The sequence below is a fragment of the Rhinatrema bivittatum genome, unplaced genomic scaffold, assembly GCF_901001135.1.
Source record: "Rhinatrema bivittatum unplaced genomic scaffold, aRhiBiv1.1, whole genome shotgun sequence".
Classification (NCBI taxonomy): domain Eukaryota; kingdom Metazoa; phylum Chordata; class Amphibia; order Gymnophiona; family Rhinatrematidae; genus Rhinatrema; species Rhinatrema bivittatum.
The window spans coordinates 196,592-215,515 of NW_021820455.1; the positions used below are offsets into that span (position 1 = coordinate 196,592).

An 18,924-nucleotide genomic window follows, 5' to 3' on the forward strand; every position below is an offset into this window, starting at 1 on the left:
GGCTTATTTCACACCGAGAAGATTTCATTCTTGATTCTGGAAAAATCGGTACATCCGCTGGTTCTTGGATTACCCTGGCTTCAGCAACATTCTCCTGAGATCCGCTGGAAGGATTTTCAGATCTCCCGGTGGAGTTCCCAATGGTTTCCACTCTTGCATTCGACCTAAGAAGGGGCAACAGATTCTGCTGGCAAATACCGGACCCTTATTACCGTCTCCGTATGCAGACTTCGCAGATGTGTTTTCCAAGGAGAAAGCGGAACTGTTACCACAGCATCGACCCTTCGATTGCGCTATCGACCTGCTTCCAGGCTCCACTCCCCCTCGTGGAAGAGTATATCCCTTGTCTCAGCCTGAGACTCGGGCAATGTCGGACTATATTGCTGAAAACCTTGCTAAAGGGTTCATCCGGCCTTCGAAGTCTCCCGCAGGGGCGGGTTTCTTTTTTGTTGCCAAGAAGGATGGTACCTTGAGGCCGTGTATAGATTACCGTGGACTCAATGCCATTACTAAGAAGAATCGCTACCCGCTTCCTTTAATTCCTGAGTTATTAGACAGACTTCAAGGAGCCCGAGTTTTCACTAAGCTAGATCTCCGTGGGGCTTACAATTTGGTCCGTATCCGTCCCGGGGATGAATGGAAGACGGCTTTCAATACCCGGGACAGGCATTATGAATACCTAGTGATGCCATTCGGGTTGTGTAATGCCCCCGCTGTGTTTCAACACTTAATGAACGAGATTCTTCGGGACTTACTGCACTCATGCGTTATTGTGTATTTGGATGACGTCCTCATTCACTCTTCAGACTTGTCCTCCCACCGGCAACACGTTCGACAAGTGCTCCAGATCTTGCGGGACCATCATTTATATGCAAAATTTGAGAAATGTCTCTTTGAACAAGAGTCGCTGCCCTTTTTAGGGTATATCGTCTCAGCAACCGGATTCCGTATGGACCCCAGCAAAGTGTCCGCCATCTGGAAATGGCCCCGTCCGGTGGGTCTAAAGCCCCTGCAACGCTTTTGAGGTTTGCAAACTTCTACAGACACTTCATTCCTCAGTATTCCCGATTAGTGGCACCCCTAACCGCTCTGACCAGAAAGGGTGCAGACATTCGAGTATGGCCTCAAGAGGCTTGTAAAGCCTTTGAAGACTTAAAAGAGGCATTCCTCCAGGACACCTGTTTACGACATCCGGACCCAACACGGCCTTTCTTCGTGGAAGTGGATGCCTCTAGTATAGCCGTGGGGGCGGTCCTGTCTCAGAACTCTAGTTCCGGACACCTTCTACCCTGCTCCTACTTCTCCAGGAAGTTCACCCCAGCTGAAGGCAACTATGGAATAGGAGACAAGGAGTTGTTAGCGATTAAATTGGCGCTGGAAGAGTGGAGACAGTGGCTGGAGGGGTCCCTTCATCCGGTGACCATTTACACGGATCACAAAAATTTAGAGTTCCTGAATCAAGCCCAACGGCTTAATCCGAGACAGGCGCGTTGGTCGCTTTTCTTTAACCGGTTTGATTTCGTCTTGAAATATCGTCCAGCTTCGAAGAACGTCCGGGCGGATGCTCTATCTCGTTACGAAGTGCGGGAAGAAAAGGAAGATGTCCTTCAACACATCATCGATCCTGCCAAGATCCAGGTAGCCAGTATCACAGTGTCTGCTCTAGGGCGGGTAGTGGTCGCTTGCAGAGATCGCAAGAAAGTCCTCGCTTGGGCTCACGACTCCCTCTCCGGGGGTCACGCCGGAAGAGAAAGGACACTCGATCTTCTAAACCGCTACTATTGGTGGCCCAAGATACGACAGGATGTGCGCCTGTACGTAGATTCATGTCCGGTCTGTGCAAGACAAAAACCTCCCAGTGGACGACCTTGGGGTCTTCTACAGCCATTACCCATACCCACCGAGCCATGGACCCACATCGCCACAGATTTTGTAGTGGACCTACCACCATCTGAGGGTAACTCGGTGATATGGGTCACCGTGGATCGCTTCTCAAAAATGATTCATCTGGTACCACTGCCCAAACTACCTTCGGCGCCTGAGCTAGCGCTACTATTCACGCAGCACATCTTTCGGGCCCATGGTCTTCCGCAAAGCATCGTATCTGACAGAGGACCGCAATTCACCGCCCGTTTTTGGCGTGCCCTTTGCAAGAAATTTGGGGTACAGCTGAATTTGTCCACTGCATTTCATCCTCAGAGTAATGGACAAACTGAGCGCACGAATCGATCATTAAAGACTTTCCTCCGAAGTTTCATCTCCGAGAAAGGGACTAACTGGGTTTCCCTGCTTCCCTGGGCCGAGTTCGCCTATAACAATCATACACACTCAGTTACTGGGCAAACACCCTTTCAGATAGTATTCGGTCGCCATCTAAGACCTCCAGTACCTGTTCCAATTACCGTTCCTTCACCAGCTGCATTGATAGTAGCCCGTCAGTTCCATCATCTCTGGAAAGTAATCCAACGAAGACTTTCCACGGCCGCGGAAAGAGCTCAACGAAGCGCCACTCGCCACCGACGACCAGCGCCAGTGTTTTTACCTGGTACCAAGGTATGGTTAAGTACCAGAAATCTACAGTTACCTAACCGATCTCGTAAGTTGGCACCGAAATACTGCGGTCCCTTTCCAATAGCAGAACGAATTGGATTGGTCTCCTACAGACTTCGTCTTCCTTCTTCTCTCCGCATACATAACGTGTTCCACGTTTCTCTACTAAAGCCTGTGGTGCTCTCACGGTTCCATCGACCAACTACTGATGCGCTATCTTCTTCTTCCACTGGAGAACCCACGTATCAAGTTCGGGAAGTACTGGATGTACGTTTTCACGCCCGTCGTTGGGAGTACCTTCTAGCTTGGGAGGGTTGCGGTTCCGAGGAGAATTCTTGGGAACCGGCTCGGAACATCTTGGACAAGTCCCTCCTCACTCAATTCCATCAGGACAATCCCGGAAAGCCAGGGCCTCTGCGGAGGGGGCGTAAGAGGGGGGGTACTGTTATAGCCGCGCTCACCAGGCCCTTACCTCCTCAGCGGGGTCCAGTGTTCGGCCGCGAGTCGCGGGATCCAGGGCCGGCCTGGCCGCATGGCGACGGGCTCTCCGCGTGGGAGACGCCGCCGAGCCCCACAGATGACTCCTCCCCCATGGGGGTACGCGCGCGCGCGAAGGGCGGGCTTTTGACGGCCCAGCACCCGGATGTGCTGAACCGCCCCCTGTCTGACGTCAGCACCAGCGGGGAATTTAAGCCGGCTTCTGTCCTTCCTGCTTTGCCTTGCAACGAGGTCACTTCGGTGGGTTAGTTGCTGTTCCAGGTGCTCCTGTTTCTGCTTGTCAGTCTCAGCATTCCTGTTTCGGATTCCTGTTGCCTGTCTTGATCACGGATTGTCTTCTCGCTTCTGATTCCTGCTGCCTGCCTTGATCACGGTTCGTCTCTCTCTCTCCTGCCTTCACTCCTGTTCCAGTCCCGGTCTGGGTTTTCTTCCACGCCAGTCCTCTCCTAAGTCCCAGCGGTCCGGGTCCCTACGGGCTCCTCCTGGGGGGACCTCGGACTTCCAGGGTGAAGCCACCTAAGTCCTAGCGACCCGGGCGTTCACAGCTCCTCTGGGGGCGTCGCGGGTTTCCAGGCGAAGATCCATCTACGGCTGTGCGTGTCTGCCTCCCGACCGCTTCCCAACAAAGGTCGGCCCAAGGATCCACTTCCAGATCATAACACAGCAGGTGGGCTCTGTTGGGAGTTTGCTACCTTCCCTGACCGACCAAGGCTCCAACCTCCCTCCCTGCTTTTCCTTGGTGGAGCTCCGAGGAAGTGCTGCTGCACTCCTTAGTCTACCCGAAGTCACCACATTTCCCTTCCTGTCCCTGCTCCCACATGTAGAGAACGAGAGTCTTCCTGAACTTCTCTCCTGCACGGCAGTCCTGCCTCCCCTCCGTCCGTTACCCTTCTTAGCCCTCCCTGCTTCTGCTGCTGCTCTCTCCAGGTGCCTTTTTTCTTCTGCCTGCAGAGTTTTCCTGCTGTTCCAGCTTCTACAAAAGGTAAGGAAAGCCTTTAACTTTTCGACGTTCCTAGATCCGAGGAGGTCGATGACCCAGTGCCGTGTCCCGCTCCAGCCGCCAAGCCCTCCTACGCGGTGGTTACAGCGAAGAGCGCGCCGGGATTGAGTCCGTCCCCCCCCACGAGGACCGCCCCGCTGCCCAGAGCTGGCATCGGGCGTAGGCACGGGTCAAGTGTCCGATTCTGCCAGGGGAGGACCCCCAGGACTAAGCTTTGGCGATGGCAAAGTTGGTGGGCCCCAGGAGTATAGTTTCCTGTGGAAAAATGTACGGTAAGGTGATTTTTTTGGCAAACCTTGCTGCCACGCATAAGGCGCTCATCAAGGGGCTAGTGGTGAAAAGGACTTTCCACCTTTTGGAGCCCCTAGACGGTGTCGGGATGAAGGTGATCCTGTCCAACGTCCCGTCGTTTCTTCCCGACGAAACGGTGGCGGCGCATCTCAGCATGCTCGGGGAGATCAAGTCCCAAGTGTCCACCATCCCGATGAGACACACTGACCGCGCCCTCAAACACGTTGAGTCCTACAGAGAGAGGCTGTGCTGAAGCTGAGGGAAGGGCAAGAGGAGGCTGAGGGGCTGTTCATCATCCCCTTTAATGGATACGCGTATCGCGTCTACTACGTGGCAGGGGAGGTGAGGTGCTTCTCGTGCAAGGGAGTGGTGCACACCCGCAAGGCGTGCCCCTTGGCCAAACTCTCCAGCAGGGCCGCTCCCTCTGCGGCCGCAGCGTTGCGCACCACAGTGGCCAGCCTGGCCCCTCTGAGGATGACTCCGGACTCCTCTGGGCACGGTCAGACTTCCGGCATTTCGTCGGTGCAAAAGGATCCCAGCTCTCCCGTCACGACCGCTTCACGGGCCAGGGATGTGCTCGGAGGGGGTGGGGAGGGGGGAATCAGTGTGTGGGGGGCCAGGGATGTGCTCGGAGAGGGGAATCAGTGTGTGGGGCTGGTGTTTTTTCAATTTGTTCTACACCACTTTTAATTTCATCTAATTTTTTTTCTCATTTCTTCTCCCTGCAGCAGATCACCTTTGTAAGAAAGCCTGTCCATAACTACTACTTCCGTCATTGGCCGCTACGCTACTAAATGGATTTGATCTACTATAGCTAAAGTAAGGAACTAAAATGGAGAAATTACTTGATAATTTCGTTTTCCTTAGTTTAGCCAGATGGACTCAGGACCAATGGGTATAGTGTGCTCCTGATAGCAGTTGGAGATGGATCAGATTTCAATCTGACGTCAGCCCCTAGTACATATACCCCTGCAGGAAGTGCAGCTCTTCTGTATTCTCCTCGAAAAGCGATGTGGATATATGTGTGACTGACTGATAGATTAACTTAATGATTAACTTGAATAACTTTATAACTTGGTTAAACGTTAAAACTTGATTAACATGATTAACTTGAATTGGCTGATTGACTCTAGCTGGAGACTGCCAGTGTACTCAACCGGAAAGCGTCTACACCCGACAGGGTGGATGCCCTAGGTAAACGCAACATAGCTTACCCTTGATTCATGTGTCACGGCAGCCAAGGGTGGGATGCTGAGCCCATCTGTCTACGCTAAGGAAAACGAAATTAGCAGGTAAGTAATTTCTCCATTTCTTAGCGTGTAGCAGAAGCTACTCCCGAACCGGGTGGGAGGCTGCCCGTTGTCCACTCAGAATTGCTCTTGCAAATGCCGTGTCCTCCCGAGCCTGTACATCCAGATGATAAAATCTGAAGAAGGTATGGATGGAGGTCCATGTCGCTGCCCTGCAGATCTCGGCAGGCGATAGCATTCTAGTTTCTGCCCAGGATACTGCCTGGGCTCTGGTAGAATGGGCCTTGATCTATAGAGACGGTGATTTGCCAGCTTCTACATAGGCCGCCTTGATGACTTTCTTGATCCAGCAGGCAATGGTAGCCCGCGAGGCCACTTCACCTTGTCTCTTTCCGCTGTGAAGGACGAAAAGGTGGTCCGTCTTTTGTACGGGTTCTGACATCTCCAGGTATCTGGAAAGGAGTCTGCCGATGTTGAGGTGGCGTAGACTACGGGCTTCTTCCGAATTCTCCAAGCCATCCGTCGTTGGTAGCGAGATGGTCTTGTTCAGGTGGAAGTGTGAGACCACTTTGGGGAGGAAGGATGGAACGTAGTTGGATGGCTCCCAGGGTGAGCCTAAGGAATGGCTCACGGCAGGACAATGCTTGTAGATCCGAGATGCGGCGGGCTGAACAAACGGCCAGCATGAACACCGTCTTTAAGGTTAACAAGCGGAGGGACAGTCTTCAAGAGGTCTGAAGGCGGTTCCCGCTAGGAAATCCAAAACGAGGTTGAGATTCCACAGAGGTACCGGCCACTTTAGTGGTGGACGAATGTGTTTGACTCCTTTCAGGAAGCGTGACACGTCTGGGTGAGAAGCTATGCTGTCGCCCTCGCCCTTGGAGCCGTAGCATGACAATGCGGCCACCTGTCCCTTAATGGAGTTGAGGGACAGCCCTTTCTGTAGACCATTCTGTGTAATTCTCGGCTGTCATGTTGATCCCCAGATTTTCGGGACTTTGTTTTGCACTAAGCAACTGGGTTGCGAAGGACAGCAATACCAATGACTTAGAGTTGTGCATAAGCATAATTACAGTATAACGACTGATGTTTGAGGCCCATTAAGTTTACATGTGCTGTATTGATGTTCCTGTTTAACGTCTGGATTTGCTGTTAATAAACATATTTAAACAAAAAAATTCCAGGATCACGGGAACTTTAAACGAGCGTGGCTTGATGTTGTGGTCTTCGCACCAAGCTTCGAATACTCTCCAAATCCTTATGTATGTTAGTGATATGGAGAACTTACGTGCTCGGAGGAGGGTGTCGATTACAGCCCCCGAGTATCAGCTCTTTCTCAGGCGAGCCCTCTCAATGGCCAGACCGAAAGAGAGAATTGATCTGGGTCCTCGTGGAGGATCGGACCTTGTTGTAGTAGGTCCATGTGTGGAGACAGGGGTAGGGGGTTCCCTGCCAGCAGTCTTCTCATGTCTGCCTACCAGAGTCTTCTTGGCCAATCCAGAGCCCTTGAAGGACCAGCCCCCTGTGTAGGTGAATCTTGTGAATGATTGTGCCCAGGAGGGGCCACGGCGGGAAGGCGTATAGTAGGGTCCCCGGTGGCCAGGTCTGTACCAGGGCATCGATCCCTTGGGACTGTGGTTCCCGCCTGCAGCTGACGTATCTGGGCACTTGGGCGTTGGATCTGTTTGCCAGAAGGTCCATGTCCGGTGTCCCCCACCGATTCACTATCATGTGGAAGGCTGCGGATGACAGCCTCCATTCTCCTGGGTCTAGAATTTCCCTGCTGAGGAAGTCCGCCGTGATGTTGTCTTTCTCGGCGATGTGGACGGCAGAGATCTCCTGTAGATTTGCTTCCACCCACGCCATCAGAGGGTCTATTTCTAGAGACACTTGTTGGTTTCTGGTTCCTCCCTGCCAGTTGATGTAGGCCACTGTTGTGGCGTTGTCTGACATTACTCTGACCGCTTTGTCTCGAAGTCTGTGAGCGAATCGCAGACAGGCTAGTCTGACTGCCCGCGCTTCCAGGCGACTGATGTTCCATCCTGCCTCTTCTGCGTTCCACTGCCCTTGGGCGGTTAACTCCTCGCAGTGTGCTCCCCATCCTCGTAGACTGGCATCTGTGGTGAGAAGGGTCCAGGTTGGAGAGGAGATTCTTGATCCCCGGCTCATGTGGTTGGCCTGCAGCCACTACCGTAGCTGGTTTCGGACTTTGCTGGGGAGAGGTAGACATGCGGTGTAGTTCTGGGATCTTGGGCTCCACCGTGATTACAGGGAGCACTGAAGGGGTCTCATGTGGGCTCTCACCCATGGCACATCTTGCAGTGTGGATGCCATCAATCCGAGGACTTGCAGGTAATTCCATGCTGTGGGATGAGGGTCGATCAGCAAGGTATGTAGCCGGTTCCACAGTTTTGCTCTCCTTGTGGGGGTCAGGCTGACCTTGTCCTCTTTGGTGTCGAATCGGACTCCTAGGTATTCTAGTGACTGTGAGGGCTGAAGGGAGCTTTTGTTTGTGTTGTCCACCCATCCTAGGCTCTCCAGTAGAGCGATGACTCTGCTGGTTGCTTGGTGGCTTTCCTCCGTTGACTTTGCCCTGATCAGCCAATCGTCTAGGTAAGGGTGAACGAGGATTCCTTCCTTCCTCAGTGTTTCCGCCACCACTACTATTACCTTGGTGAATGTCCGGGGAGCTGAGGCTAGCCCGAAGGGTAGTGCCCGGAACTGATAGTGGTGGTTCAGGACCTTGAAGCTTAGGTAGCGTTGGTGTTCCTGATGAATTGGGATGTGTAGGTAGGCCTCTGACAGACCCAGGGATGTGAGAAACTCTCCCGGTTGTATCGCCCTTATTATGGATCATAGGGTTTCGATGCGGAAGCGGGGGATCTTCAGGTGGCAGTTGAATGTCTTGAGGTCCAGGATGGGCCTCAATGTTCCCTCTTTCTTGGGGACGATAAAATAAATGGAATAATGACCAGTATTTATTTCTTGTGGAGGCACTGGGGTTATGGCCTCGAGGGTCAGTAGTCTTGAAAGTGTAGCTTCCACTGCCACCCTCTTGAGGTGGTCATGGCAGGGGGACTCCACAAATTTGTCCGGAGGGGTTCGTAGACAATCCAGATAGTACCTCTCCCGAATGATGGCTAGGACCCACTTGTCCGAAGTTATCTCGACCCATCTGCAGTAGAATAGGGCTAGTCTGCCCCCTATGGCTTCTTTCCTTGGACGGGGCGGCTGAATCTCATTGTGGGGTGCGGCTGGGACCTGAGCTCGAGCTGGTTCGCCTCTTGTTGTACTTGTTCCAAAAGGACTGGTTCCTGCCCATAGGACAAGGCGCTTGATAGTTGTTCCTGTAAGGGTTGAAGCGCTGAGAACTTCTGCCCCTGGAGGCCCTGGGGAAGGGTCGCTGGTTTCTCTTTGCCTTGTCCTCCAGCAGGCATGGCAAAGGGGACTCACCCCATTTGTCGGCCAGTTTCTTTAGTTTGCTGCCGAACAGGAGGGATCCTTTGAAGGGCATCCTTGTGAGGCGCGTTTTGGAAGATGCGTCGGCCGACCAGCTTCGGAGCCAGAGTTGCCTTCTGGCCGCCACCGCAGATGACACTCCTCTGGTTGCTGAGTGTACTAGGTCGGAGGCAGCGTCCGCGAGGAACGATACTGCTGGTTCCATTTCTTCTCCCAGGGTGTTGTTCCTGGTTAGTGATAAGCAGGCACGTGTCACCACGATGCAGCAGGCCGCAATTTGTAGAGACATAGCGGTTACGTCAAATGACTGTTTGAGGATGGACTCCAGCCGCCGGTCATGTGCATCCTTGAGCACAGCTCCACCCTCCACTGGGATGGTAGTGCATTTGCAGACCGCGCAGACCATGGCATCAACTCTTGGACATGCAAGCAGGTCTTTGGTTGCCGGGTCCAGGGGGTACAGGGCTGCCAATGCTCGTCCTCCCTTGAATGTGGCCTCTGGAGAATTCCATTCCAGGTCAAGCAGCTGCTGTGCTGCTTGTAACAGAGGGAAATGGCGAGAAGTCTGTCGAAGTCCCTCCAGTAGTGGGTTCGATTTGGGTTCCCCCGAAGTGCCTGGGCCCGGGGTAGCGAGCTCCGTCAGGCATTGGTTGACTAGGTCCGGGAGCTCGTCCTTTGTGAAGAAGCGTCGCATGGTTCGGTGAGGCTCTGTCCCCAGGGGGAGCTCCCCTTCTTCTAAGGGTTCAGCTTCCTCCTCAGAGATGTCCGAGACCCCATAGGTGGGGTTTTTGGGTATTGGAGGCCTGTGCCTAGGTCTTGAAGGGCCTGGGGCATGGGTGTCCTCCTGTGGAGCATGTGACTGGTCAGCCTGAGGTTCAGTTTGCATTTGAACAAAGGCGTGAATCCCTTTGAAGAACTCCACCCATGAAATCGACGCTGGGTCAAAGCAGGCCTCTTCGCACTGCGTGCACAGGGCGTCGGCCTCCTCGCTTTGTGTGGCTCGGATGTGGCATGCTGGGTAGAGGCCTTGAGCCTTTATCCCTGTTTCTGGAGGTGCTTTGGCTGTCGGCGCGTAAACTCTTTTGCGCTCTGGTGCACTTAAAAAGAGCGTGTAGTTGTGCGCGCAGCTGTGTGTTCAGCCGTAGATATGCACCCAGCTCTGTGCACGCAACTTGTGTGCGCAAGGTTCTATGTGCATGTAAGTTTATGCGCACAAGTAATTTGTGCGCCTAGCTCTAGTTGTGCGCTCTCGAATTGCAAACGGCGCGACGAATAGGGCCAAGATGGCGACAGCAAGCACACGGGCAATATGGCGACCCCCTTGGAGGGTCTCCACGTGGGTCTCCACGTGGGAAGACCCTCGAAAATAGCTAGGGTGGATCAACCCGGTGGCACTGGTCCCTTCCGGTGACCTGTGCTCCTCCTCGGAGACCGGATTCAAGCAGAAGATTTCTACCTTACCTTGTCTTTGGCGCTTCCCGGTTTCGTCCCGGGCGGTCTCCGGCTGCGGGGGGAGAGGGCAAATACCTTCACCGCTGCGCTCGAGAGTGCACCCGCTGCCTCTAAGCCGTGCCCGAGGATCGGGGGCTAGGTCCTCGCCGTGATTCGGCTGCCGGACCGAGGCTTACCTCCGAGGGACCACGGAAATCACCTCGGGAATCTCAACTGGGGAAGGGACCCGAGGGTATCACCGCAGGAGAGCGGGGCTCATCTTCAGGTAGGTTTCTTCTTTAAATTTGGGTTTTCTTCTTTGAATTTGGATCGAACGCTGTGAGAGCGTGCAGATAGTCGCTAACTGCTATGGAGACGGAAAATACTGAAGAGCTGCATTTCCTGCAGGGGTATATGTACTAGGGCCTGACGTCAGATTGAAATCTGATCCTTCTCCAACTGCTATCAGGAGCACACTATACCCATTGGTCCTGAGTCCAACTGCTACACGCTAGGAAAGATATTGCTAAACGTGGGAAGAGGAATGTGAACTAAAATCATGGATTCTCTGTTGTCAGCAATGAGAGTAAGGCTATGTGCAAATTTTGTAAGTGTGACATTTGTGCACATCATGCAGACCTTCTGCAACATGCAAAAAGTTAAGCTCCTTTGTCATCTATGTGACTCACAGACATGGGTGCTTCAATTTCACGTGTTTTGGGCTTTTTTTGGGCTTGTGTTTTTGGAAAAAAGTGCTTGTTCTTTCATGAAAACCTGGCATGCGCTCCTGCGGCAGGAAGTGCAGTAATTGCCCCGTGGGGCAGGAGGGAGCGGTGCTGGGGTCTGCACTAGGAGAAGCTGCACCGGCCACGCAGGCAGGAAGGAGACGCAGATTCACAGCTGAGAGGGGAAAGGGGAGAGGGCTGGGGCATGCAGAGGGGAGGGGGGAGGATGATTTCAGATGGAAGGGGAGCGAGGGCTGGGGAATGGAGGGATGGTGATAGTGATGGAGGAAGAGCCAGGGGAGCTCAGGAGGCTGTAGGGACAGCAGATTCACAGCTGAGAGTGGGAGCCTGTGGAAAAGAGACTGCTGAGGTTGGAAGGGGAAGAGGAGGAGAATGTTTAGATCAGGCTTGGAGGGGAGAGGGAGGAAGAGGGTAAAGATACTGCTGGTGTCTGAGGGAGGAGAGAGCTGGGGTTACCTATGCCCTGACTCTGCCTATCAGGGGACCCATTGCATGAGCACCCAGGGCTCTGCCCCCCCCCCCCCCCCGTGCCCTGAATCTCAGGTAACAGAGAACTGCCCTCTGCTTCCTGCCCCAACCCCTCCCCTCTCAGGAAGCAGGCAGGAGAGGAAGGGGGAGGGTGAGGCTGGAGGAGACTCTGCAGCAGCTCTCATTCATAGACTGGATCTTTTGTATAATTAGTTATATCAGAGGCACTTACCTGCATATCTGCCACGATCCATCCACCTCTCTAAATTAAAACAAAGAGAAACACGGATCAGAGGTCAGAGAAGAGAAATAAATACAGTGCCAGGCAGAAATATATTTATCAGACTGTGAATAAAACTTACCCACTTCTGCAGGGTGGGAAGAAACAGTAAGAAATAGAGAAATGTTAGAGCTTCCAGTTTATAAAACGTCCATGAGAGAACTTGTGACATTTCCTGTGTTATAAAGAAAGAACTTGGCATTTTATATGCGCTAGAATAGAATCATAAACAGATATTTATACAAATGGTAAGTCTCTGTTTTATGTTCATCAGCGGTATAAACCCCCTAGAATTATTCATGTAGTAACACAGTAATGAGGGCAGAAAAGGACCCAATGGTCCATCCAGTCTGCCCAGCGAGCTTCTTATGGGAGTAGCTGCCGCTCCGTGCAGGTTACCCCCAAGCCTTATGTTAAAGGCAGTAATATTTACAATCCACACCCAGCAGCTGTCACACCCATAACAAAATTACTGCTAGCAACATTTTTACAGGGAGAGGAGCCGTCCTGGTGATTCAGACAATGCTGCTTGAACCTGCTTTGCGTTTGGACTTGGCCATAGAAGCCGTCCTGCGCTTTTCCCTGTCTGCGTATCAGGACCCCGGACCATAAAAGTCGAGCCCAGCATTGGTTGCTGTCTGAATCCAATTCCCCTCCCCCACTGTTGAAGTGGAGAGCGATGTTGTAGTTGCATCAGGATCAGGTCAGTTAATTGGCTAAGGGTAGTAATCCCCATGGCTTCTGCTAGGGGTCGCAGCTGCCCCTCCCTGCAGGTTACCCCTCCTTCTTCATTCCCAGTTCCCTGTATGTACCGGGATCAGTCCAGACAGTGGGTTGAGCCTCCTGTCCAGCAGATGGAGACAGAGATAAACGGAAAGGGTATCCTATAGGAGGACAGTGTTCACCCTGCATCCCTTCAGTATTTCTCTGACTCCCGCAGACAGACGAGCCTGTGGTTCCCTCTTTTGTGATATTTCTTTCCTCCTTCAGGTCTTCACTGGGTCAAGCAAGTATTTACAAAAAAAAAAAAGGAACATTGTGTTTTACTTTCACAGGAGACAGTTCTGTCTCCTAGCTCTTGTGGAGTCCTAGGGGGGGATTTTCCCCTTGAGTAATCAGCCTAGGTCTCTCTTTTCCGGTGACCTTTGAATTTTCCCTGCCTAGGGGTGATGCTAGTGGTCCAGTCACTCTCCCTTTTTGATTTGGGTTACCTCTGAGATGTGCTATGCCTCGGGTCCTGTTGCAGAGATAAGCAAGTTTGCTTACCGTAAACGATGTTTCCGTAGATAGCAGGATGAATTAGCCATGCTGTCATGGGATCTGTCAGTCAGGCCCAGGAGGCGGAGCTTGTCAAAGCAGAGAACAGAGCTTTGCTCTCTGCGGCTGCGCGTATGTTCCCACGCAGGAAAGTAACGGAATCTCCTCAGTCTGTGATTAAGCATCAATGTAGTCGAAGACTTGGTGACTGCCAGGGAGGAGGGTGGGTCAGCATGGCTAATTCATCCTGCTATCTACGGAAACATCGTTTACGGTAAGCAAACTTGCTTTTTCCCGTCGATAGCAGGGCTGAATTAGCCATGCTGTCATGGGAGTCCCAAGCTCCCGATCACGTCATTTATGATATATGTGTTTGGACGTGATCTTTGACAGTGTGGCAGTCACCATGGACAGGAGGATAGAGATTGTAGTATTGCTTGCCCTTTCTTCGCATCAGTGGCTGTTTGCTGGTCAAGGCAGTAATGAGATGTGAAGGTATGCAGTGATGACTATGTAGCTGCCTTGCAAATGTCTATGGGTGCACATTCTTCAGGTGTGCTAAGGAGGTTGCTACTGCTCTAACTTGGTGAGCTTTAGGAGTAGACTGTAAATGTAAATTATGTTTGTTGTAACAGAATTTAATGCACTGCGCTATCCAACTGGAGATGGTGCGTTTAGCCACTGGTAGTCCAGGTGCCTTTGGGTCAAAGGAGACAAAGAGTTGAGAAACACGGGAGTCCGACTTCGTTCTTTCTGTGTAGTGTGTTAAAGCTCTTTTACAATCCAGTGTGTGCAGTAGTTTTTCCCTATCGTTTGCATGAGGTTTAGGGAAAAAAGTTGGTAATGGGGTAACAACTTTCGGTAGGAAGGACGGGTGAGTTCGTAGAACTACCTTCTGGTGATGAAATTGCAAGTATGGAGGATAATGGACCAAAGCTTGTAACTCACTAACTCTTCGTGCTGATGTTACTGCAACTAGGAATACTACCTTCCAGGTGAGGAATTTAATGTGTGCCGAGTCCATGGGTTCAAAGGGATAAAGCATGAGCTGTTCCAGAACTATGTTGAGATTCCATGGAACTGGAGGTTTGGATATCGGAGGACGGATGTGTGTTAACCCCTTTATGAAACGAGTCAGTAATGGGTGATTGGATATAGGAATGTCATTGATTGGTCTATGATAGGCGCCTATGGCGCTGAGGTGAACTCTGATAGATGATGTTGCTAGACCAGCTACATATAGAGTATAAAGATAATCAATGAGCAATTCCGGGTAACAGTCCAATGGTGGTACAGCTTTGGAAGTGCACCAGGCAGAGTAGCGTTTCCATTTATAGCTATAATTTTTCCTGGTTGAGAGTTTCCTTGATTGTAACAAAATGAATTGTGCTGAAGTGGAAACTCCTTGTTCTGTCAGAAGGAGCCTTTCAATCTCCAAGCTGTCAAGTGTAGAGATTAGTGTAGCAGATGTAGGAGTGTTCCTTGATCTTGGCTGAGAAGATCTTGACGATTCGATAATAGAATTGGATCCTTGATGGATAGTCGAAGCAGGAAACTGTACCATGGTTGCCTCGGCCAGGCCGGGGCTATGAGTATCAGTTGAGCTTTGTCCGCTATACACTTCTGGATTGTTCTTGTTATGAGAGGTATGGGAGGAAAGGCATAGAGAAGGCCTGTCGTCCACGGAATGAGGAAGGCGTCTTGGGCGATCCTGAATTGGCTTGGTCGAATCGAGCAGAAGTTGGGAACCTGCGCATTGATCTCTGTTGCAAAGAGATCTATCGAAGGTGTTCCCCACTGCAGAAATATGTCCTGGACTAGTTCTGTATTGAGTGTCCATTTGTGGGGATGAAAGATGCGGCTTAGTCTGTCCGCTTTTGTGTTTGCAATTCCAGGTAGGTAAGTTGCTTGGAGATGTATGCAATTCTTGTGAGCGTGTTCGAAGATTGTCAGGGTCTCCTTGCAGAGGGACCATGAACTGGACCCTCCTTGTTTGTTGATGTAAAACATCGCTACTTGGTTGTCTGTGTAGATCATGACCCTGCGTCCTTTCAGGTGGTCTTGGAAGACTCGCAATGCATTGCGAATCGCTCTGAGTTCCAATAGATTTATTTGTAGATTCTGTTCTGAGAGTGTCCATAACCCTTGGGTTTCGAAAATCTCGAGGTGTGCTCCCCATCCCTTGCAAGACGCATCTGTGGTTAGGACTGCATTGTGAGGAGGGGGGCTGAACAACGCTCCTTTGGACAGGGTGGAATCTAGGAGCCACCATGCTATATCTTTTTTCATTTCTGCAGTCAGCGAAACCTTCTGCATCAATGGTTGTGAATGCTGTTTCCATTGGCGCTTTAGACCCCATTGTAGGCGTCTCATGTGTAACCTGGTGTTGGGAACCGTGAAGTTCGCCGCTGCCATGTGGCCCAGAATTACCAAGACTTGTCTTGCTGACGGCCTCTGAGTATGTTTCAAGGTGTGTAGAAGTTGACGGAAATGTGATATTCTGTTGACTGGGAGGTATGCTCTGTTGCACGTAATATCCAGGCATGCGTCTATGAACTGCAACTGTTGTGTTGGTTGTAGGTGTGATTTCTGAAAATTGATCACCAACCCTAGTTCTTGCAAACAGTGTATCACCCGATGGAGGTGATCCAGTAAGACGTTTGGAGTTGAGGTGATTATGAGCCAATCGTCCAGATATGGAAAAATGGTTATACCTTGTTTCCTGAGATGAGCCACCACCACTATCATGCATTTGTTGAATACTCTGGGTGCAGCCGAAAGGCCAAAGGGAAGAACTGTGTACTGGTAGTGTTGATGTCTGTAGCGAAAGCATAGGTAACGCCACGAGGATGGATGGATTGGAATGTGCATGTAAGCATCCTTCAGATCGATGGAGCACATCCAATCGTTGGTCTGAATGAGAGGAAGAATTGACTTCAATGACACCATTTTGAATTTCTCCTTGGTGAGAAATTTGTTCAATTCCCTTAGGTCTAGTATGGGGCGAAGTCCACCCGACTTCTTGGGTATGAGGAAGTACGGGGAATAAAATGCTGCTAAATTGGAGTGTGGGTGGATTTGTCGAATTGCTTGTTGTTTGCGAAGTAAAGCAATTTCCTCCCCCAGTTGTGGATGAGAATTGTGAGTCTTGAGTGTGGAAAGATGAGGCAATATGGGTTTTGTGAGAAATTGGAGTTGGTAACCTTGACGTACTATCTCCAAAACCCATTGATCTGATGTTATTCTTTCCCAGGCTTTCAGGCAAGAACGAATTCTGCCTGGTGGAGCTTGATGTTGTGGTGGCGGCTGAGTAACTAAAAAGATGAAGTCGGTTTTGCTGCAGTAGCCGGCTGCTGTGCCTGCTGCCTCTGGTTACCTGGTTTACCCCTACGTTGGTTTGAGGTATTGTTCTGCGGAGCAGGACGTTGGTAAGTAGGGTATGGTTGGGTTCGAAAAGATTGATAAGATCTATAAGGTCTTCTGGCATATGTTTGCCTACGAGTAAATCCCATATAACGACGTGTAGTCGAATAACTAGGATGTGATGTTAATGATTGTACTGCTAGAGCTTCTTCTTTTAATTTACTGACTGCGTCTTGGAACCTTTCTCCAAACAGGTTATCTCCTGTACATGGGAGGTTTGTAAGTTTCTCGTGCAAGTCTTCACGTATTGAACTGGAATGTAACCATGCTAGTCTGCGGGCTGCAATGGCTGTTGCTGATGCCCTGGATGATGTTTCATGTGCTTCATAGATTGACCGCAAAAGGTGTCGAGAACACTCCTCCATGTCATGAAGAGGCGGAGGTATCTGATCAGCAGTGGAGGAAAGCATACCTTTCATGGCTTGTATGCACTCATATAGGTATTGTACCATGTAGAATTGATGTTGCATAATTCGTGTAGTTAACATCGAGTTATGGTATATTTTCCTGCCAACCTCATCTAGATATTTGTTGTCTTTCCCTGGTGGGAAAGTGGTATGTGACTTTGTTTTCTTGAACCTTTGCATCGCCGACTCTACTACATTTGAAGCATGAGGTAATTGTGGTAGAGTGTATAGTGATGCTTTCTTCATTCGAAATGTTATGTCTGTTTTCCTGGAAACAGCTGCAATTGTATAAGGCGCCTCCCAGGATTTTTGTAAGACTGAATGCAGGATGTCTTGTGGTGGAAGAGATGTTGGTTCCACTTGAGTATCAAAAATCTTTAGACCAAGGGTTTCTGCTCTAGGGTCTGTTTCTTTTTGGACCTCTAGCTGTAGTATGGTACCCATTTTTTCTAGGAATTTTGGGTATGTAAGGTCTTCAGGAGGGGAATACGGCTCCTGTATTTGATCCTGCGAATCCGACAGACATCCCACAGATGATGATGGGGATGTTTTTATTGAAGGAGAATCAAAAGATGTATCATGTATATGAGTTGGCGAGGCTGGTCGGTTTACCATGGGAGATATCGGTGGTTCTGCCGACTGCTCTTGATTAGATTGTGCTTTATGTTCCATAGAATTGTCATCAGCAATATTAGTCATTTTAAATGATGATTGCAGCGTTTCATAAAAACCTGCTAAAGACTGAGACAATTGATGAAATGCTTCTCTTGTATGAGAGGGCATTATCATACGATTGTCTTGTTGTTGTGAGGTACCTGCTTTAAGGTCCATAGAGTTATTTTGAGGTGAAGTAGTAGGAACTTTCCTGTCCTTTTGTTTTTTATTGACTGAAATACATCTTAAATCTTCCGAATCTGAAGAAGTATTAGAGGAAAGAGTTTGTACCACCTCTCTATTTGAGTAGGTACTAGATGGCACTCTACGAGAAGATTTAGAAGTCGAAGGACTTATCTCCCATGTAGCACTCCTCTTTGCCAATCTGTTAAGGTGGGAGTGACCTGAGTGCTTATGATAGTCGTCAGACGATGAATCAGTGCCTGTGGCATCAGCCTCCGAAGAAGAGCTGTGTGAAGGGTAACGTTGTCGCTTCAACTGTGTCTTTAATTTTTGCGGTGAATAATTATGGTTTATGCGCTCAGATTTTGATCTATGCGCTGATTTGGATTTATGTGCGGATACATGTTTACGCGCAGATGTAGAGTTATGCGCAGGTAGGCGCGTATGCGCGACTGTAGACTTATGCGCGCTTGTAGATTTGTGCGCGGAAGTAGATCTGTGCGCGGTTGTAGTTGTATGCGCATATCTTCTTGATACTGAATGCGCAAGGGTTATCGGCGCCGATGTATTCGGCGCCGTGCGCATAGGTTTTTCTGCAGTCGGCACCGTACGCGCAGATTTTCCCGGCGCCATGCGCGTATCTGTTCCGCACGGTGGTTTCTTCTGCGCCATGCGTGCCGGAAGTGCTAGTCGATAAGGTATGCTGCGGCTCTACAGGCTCTGAGGATTTCTGAGAATCCATTGCCCTTCGTTTTTTTATGTTTCCCTTACTTCCCAGAGTGGAGGATTTAGGATCCAGCGACAAAGTTCTCTTCCTTGATGAATGAGCCTCCGACGGATCTCTTGAGGCAAAAAGTTCCTGAAGGCAAAATTCACAATCCTCTCGATTGTGATGTGGTCCGAGACATTTGTAACATCGGTCGTGTCCGTCCATGACCGACGTTACTTTACCACAAGGACAGGGTTTAAACCTCAGTTTTGACATTTTAATTCTATTTTTTAACACTGAGGAGATTCCGTTACTTTC

At 50.5% G+C, this 18,924-nt stretch overlaps 1 protein-coding gene across 1 annotated transcript in view; it reads right to left on the bottom strand.

The window, feature by feature from the left end:
• Window positions 1–18,924, bottom strand: part of LOC115081636 (E3 ubiquitin-protein ligase TRIM39-like) — a 115,480-nt gene that overhangs the window by 4,998 nt on the left and 91,558 nt on the right. Inside the window, exons 7-8 of the mRNA XM_029586059.1 lie at window positions 12,056–12,061; window positions 11,926–11,955 (exon numbers count right to left, since the gene is read on the bottom strand). Of these exons, the coding sequence (XP_029441919.1) occupies window positions 11,926–11,955; window positions 12,056–12,061 (36 nt within the window). The remainder of the gene's footprint in view (window positions 1–11,925; window positions 11,956–12,055; window positions 12,062–18,924) is intronic.